This window comes from Olea europaea, chromosome 10, assembly GCF_002742605.1.
Source record: "Olea europaea var. sylvestris chromosome 10, O_europaea_v1, whole genome shotgun sequence".
NCBI lineage: Eukaryota > Viridiplantae > Streptophyta > Magnoliopsida > Lamiales > Oleaceae > Olea > Olea europaea.
Genome location: NC_036246.1, coordinates 22,771,149 through 22,775,089, shown reverse-complemented (window position 1 = coordinate 22,775,089; position 3,941 = coordinate 22,771,149). Strand labels below are relative to the sequence as shown.

Here is a 3,941-nt window from a genome sequence, read left to right as displayed (position 1 = left end):
GACAATTTTGTCATGTGGAACTTAGGAAAATATTTGAACTAGAAAAGCTTAAAGGAACCTAAAGGATGCACTAGAGCGATCCTCTTACAGAAACCAAACTGCCTGAATACTTGCATGCTTTCATGTTCGTTCATTTATACATGTATTATTGAGCGGGGGTGGGGACAAAGAGATGATATAAGCAAGATAAATTGAACTATCAACCCTATAAAGAATGTAAAAAAGTCATTAGGCAGCTTACCCTCCAGCCCTAACGAGCTTAGTCACTTGGCTCCCAGCCCACACCATGGCCATTACTTTGAGAAACCTGCAAATTAGGGTTTCATTTTACTTGAATCCTCGAAAACAATTGAAAGTAAAATTGTACCTTTCAACGGCAGCTAAATAACCCATCCTTGCAGGGGCCGGACTGACATAAAACCTATAAATCACAATGTCGATATAATGATCCTTTTAAGAATCTCATTTCAAGATGCAAGTAAGTTAGTAACTGTGTTTCCGCTTTCTGATTGTTTTGGATGAACACTCAAACACTCACCACACCACAAGGAAAGTAGTAAGATAGTAAAAAGTGTTTAGCAGGCCGTAAGACAATATTCCCGAGATACCATATCTCTTCAATCTCTCCATAATCCTGAAAAATCCAGCAAATAAAAATAAAATGACATCATCAAGAATAGATGTCCTTTCCTTCCCATAAATTTATACAAATACCAATCTCTATTAATTTGATATTCAAAAAACATAATTTATACAAATACCAGATCACCTCCTTCGGTTAATGTTTAGGATATAAATATGGGAGAAAGAATGAAGATATTCACTTGATGAAGTGTAAAATACACGCATTATCTCCATGCAGTCAGAGAAGAGCTTGGCCCAAAAACAATTTCTTAAATGAGAAGAATGAAAGGTGCGTTAAAGTTTGCTAAGAGAGAGCCGTAAGACAAACACAATCCCCAATTGGAAAGATGGATAAGAAAGAAATCATTTAGACTCACCAACAAGACAATAACTAACACCCTATTAATTAATAATTGGTCTTCACTACTGATAGAAAACTTTGCAAGGCGGGTAGTAAGTACTCATTAGGTGAGAGTGCTTGTTGACTTTCATCCTTCCCCATAGAACCTAAGAAATAAATTTGACAATTTTCAGGAACTGTCACTTAGTTTATTCATTAAGAAAATATACACGATAAGCACAACTCAATTTTTTTTCCCATAATAATATATAAATGAATACCTGACTTCTCCACGGAGCTATTATCTTCATCTGTTGATTCATGGACCTGCCCATGAACCAATAGATGTATTATAATACATTTATGCCTAGAAATCCCCCAATAATACAAGAAGTATCATTTAAGGACCCCTAAACACCACTATCCTCTAATGTGATGGGGTATTAACATGTCCAAAAACATAGAATTCAACTGTGGTTTAATATAAATATGACTCTGAACAAAGTTTGTAAAGTAAACCTCAGTTCATTAATTTAATTCTATCCCTCTAGATCGCATGTTGTGCTGATTACATGTATCATGCTTCGTTATTATCATACAATTCCAATGGATCAAATACCATGAAAAGTACCCTCAAACATGGAGGGTAACAGCAAGAATCTTGTAAACCAAAAGGAGTATTTGTTGGGTGTCTTTCTTCAACACCAGAAGTTGGACGCCAGAGAATGTGCACAGGGCTGGGGTGGGGGTGAGATCGTTGATTTACAAATGTACCTAAATTGGTCTATGTATATTAATAAGCACAATTTAAGGAAATATTTGGGTCTGGTGCCACCAATTGGAAAAAATGCAAAACCAGGAAAAAGAACTTCCCCAGCGATGAGCTCATTGCAGATGATGTGTCTAGAAAAAATATATTACAGGAGATTTGAGAAGATTTAGTAGAACAATGAAGTTGGGCTCTGCAGACAGATAAGAGTGCTATAAATCTGAAGTATATAAAGATTCAAGAACCAATATATAGACATCAAAATAACGTGTTTCTAAATAACGTGTTTCTAAATATCACGCAATATATTTTCCGTGTCGATAACATTCTTCTTATGCCATGGTAAAACATCTCAGAATTCATTATTGCTAAAGGCAAATTCTTGCAATGGTTTTCCATTCAAGCCCTAAAAATCTAATGGAATACTTTTCGGTTTGGTTTCATTTATATTTCAAATTGTTTCATAAATGGATATTTGAAATATTTTCTATCTTATAGGAGAAATGTTAAGAACCATGTGAACTTCTTCAGCAAAATAACATCAAACAAACCATTATAGACATTTCAAGATTTAAATGGCAATGGAGACTCCATATAATTACTGATCAGTGAAAAAGGAAAAACACTGGAAAATTGACCGCCTATGTTTCTTAAATAAAATATCCACAATTTCGAATGCATCATTGCAGTTACACAACATTTTACAAGGCAATGTAAATGTTCATTTCAATTTTCATCTACAAGATTTAATTATTGGCATTTCAAAATAATATAAAGTAAACCCATCAACACAAAAATATTCAGACAAGTTCAAATCCAATTAACAAAAAAGAAAAGAAAAACTCACGCTATTGTTGGTACTAACAGTGCATAACCGAAGCAGGTGTCTTTTCGCAAAGAATTGCACATTCAGAATTCTGCAAAATCGAGGGCTTGCCTTTCACCAACGAAAAAAAAAAAGCAAATTATATTTATTTATAGTTTTAATTCAAGTATCTAATCAATCACATTTTCCAAATTACAGAAGAAAATTAAAGCAGCGGAAGAGTTATACCAGGTGTGAAGGAGGGGCATAATTGATAATAGAAGAGGGTAGGGGAAACCTCAGCGTGGATGACATGAGAGTGTGATAGCGGAGTTTCAATACCAATGGTGAATTCTTGGAGCAAATTCTTGAGGACAAATGTTTTTCGTTCAAATTTTGGTTTCGGGGTAAATATGGAAGGTCGTGGTTTTGGGGGAAAATGCAATACAAGGTTCATATTGCTACATCCTCAATCTTTGCTCATTATTGTACATATATCCCTAACTTTTTAAGTTAGATTTTTATTCTAAATATAATATGGCGAGATATGATTGAATCGAAATTTTTTTAAAAAAAAAAAAAAAAAACTTCTTTATTCTCTCTTTGACACATCATTTATTAGTAAGTCCTTATGTACAAGTAGAATTATTCTATTTCAAAACTCTGTTTTTCTCAAGAATTATACTACTTATACATGATGATTTACATATGGAAGATGTCAAAAAGAGAGATGAAATTTTTATTTTTTTAGTTGAAGAATTCTAACCCAGTCATATTTTACCATATGATGTATATGTAAATCATTATGTACATATAACATAACCGTTTTTTCAAATTCTTTTTCAATTACATATTCTCATAATAAAATATTTTATATATAAATCCAAAAACTTTTCATACTTTGAAATGATACATTCTTCAAAAAATCATTATTACAAAACTCATTTTCTACCTAAATTAAATGATAGGCAAACAGGGATTTAATGTCCTATGATGCTTCCATCCCGAAAGTCTGCTAGAGGGACATGAAGACTTATTTTTCCTAATACTTTTAATTAAGCTCTTGTTTGGCCTCCTTTAAAATTCATCAATTTAATTTAAATTTTTCTCTCTTTTATTTTTAACCGCACAATTTTCAATAAAATAATTTCACGTAAATCGAAAATTTTTCATTCTTTTACAACCATCCATTTTTTTAAAAAAAATTATTCCTCCCATTATAAATCTAAATAATGGGGGCCAAACCGGGGATAAGTAAAAAATTAACAAATATAAAAGTACGTATAATATTTGTTTTTCATTATAAATTTTAAGGTCTTGTTTGTCATGATTACTTGGTACAGTATATTATGAGCTATTAATAGAGTAAACAAAATATTGCTGGGGGGGGGGGGGGGGGGGGC

General features: G+C 32.5%; 1 protein-coding gene across 3 annotated transcripts; it reads right to left on the bottom strand.

The window, feature by feature from the left end:
- Positions 1-19: 19 nt before the first annotated feature.
- Positions 20-2,999, bottom strand: LOC111401531. Of its 3 annotated transcripts, none has more exons than XM_023029308.1 (7): positions 2,788-2,998; positions 2,599-2,670; positions 1,246-1,291; positions 1,086-1,131; positions 539-634; positions 368-421; positions 21-307 (listed from the first exon to the last, which is right to left on the bottom strand). In XM_023029308.1, exons 1-7 carry the CDS (start codon positions 2,851-2,853, stop codon positions 238-240), a joined length of 450 nt encoding a protein of 149 aa, XP_022885076.1. In that variant the 5' UTR covers positions 2,854-2,998; the 3' UTR covers positions 21-237. The 3 variants fall into 3 exon arrangements, with proteins under 3 accessions (XP_022885077.1, XP_022885076.1, XP_022885075.1); XM_023029307.1 differs by having other exon boundaries at positions 26-307; positions 2,581-2,670; positions 2,788-2,997; XM_023029309.1 differs by lacking the exon at positions 539-634 and having other exon boundaries at positions 20-307; positions 2,581-2,670; positions 2,788-2,999.
- Between the last annotated feature and the right edge of the window lie 942 nt (positions 3,000-3,941).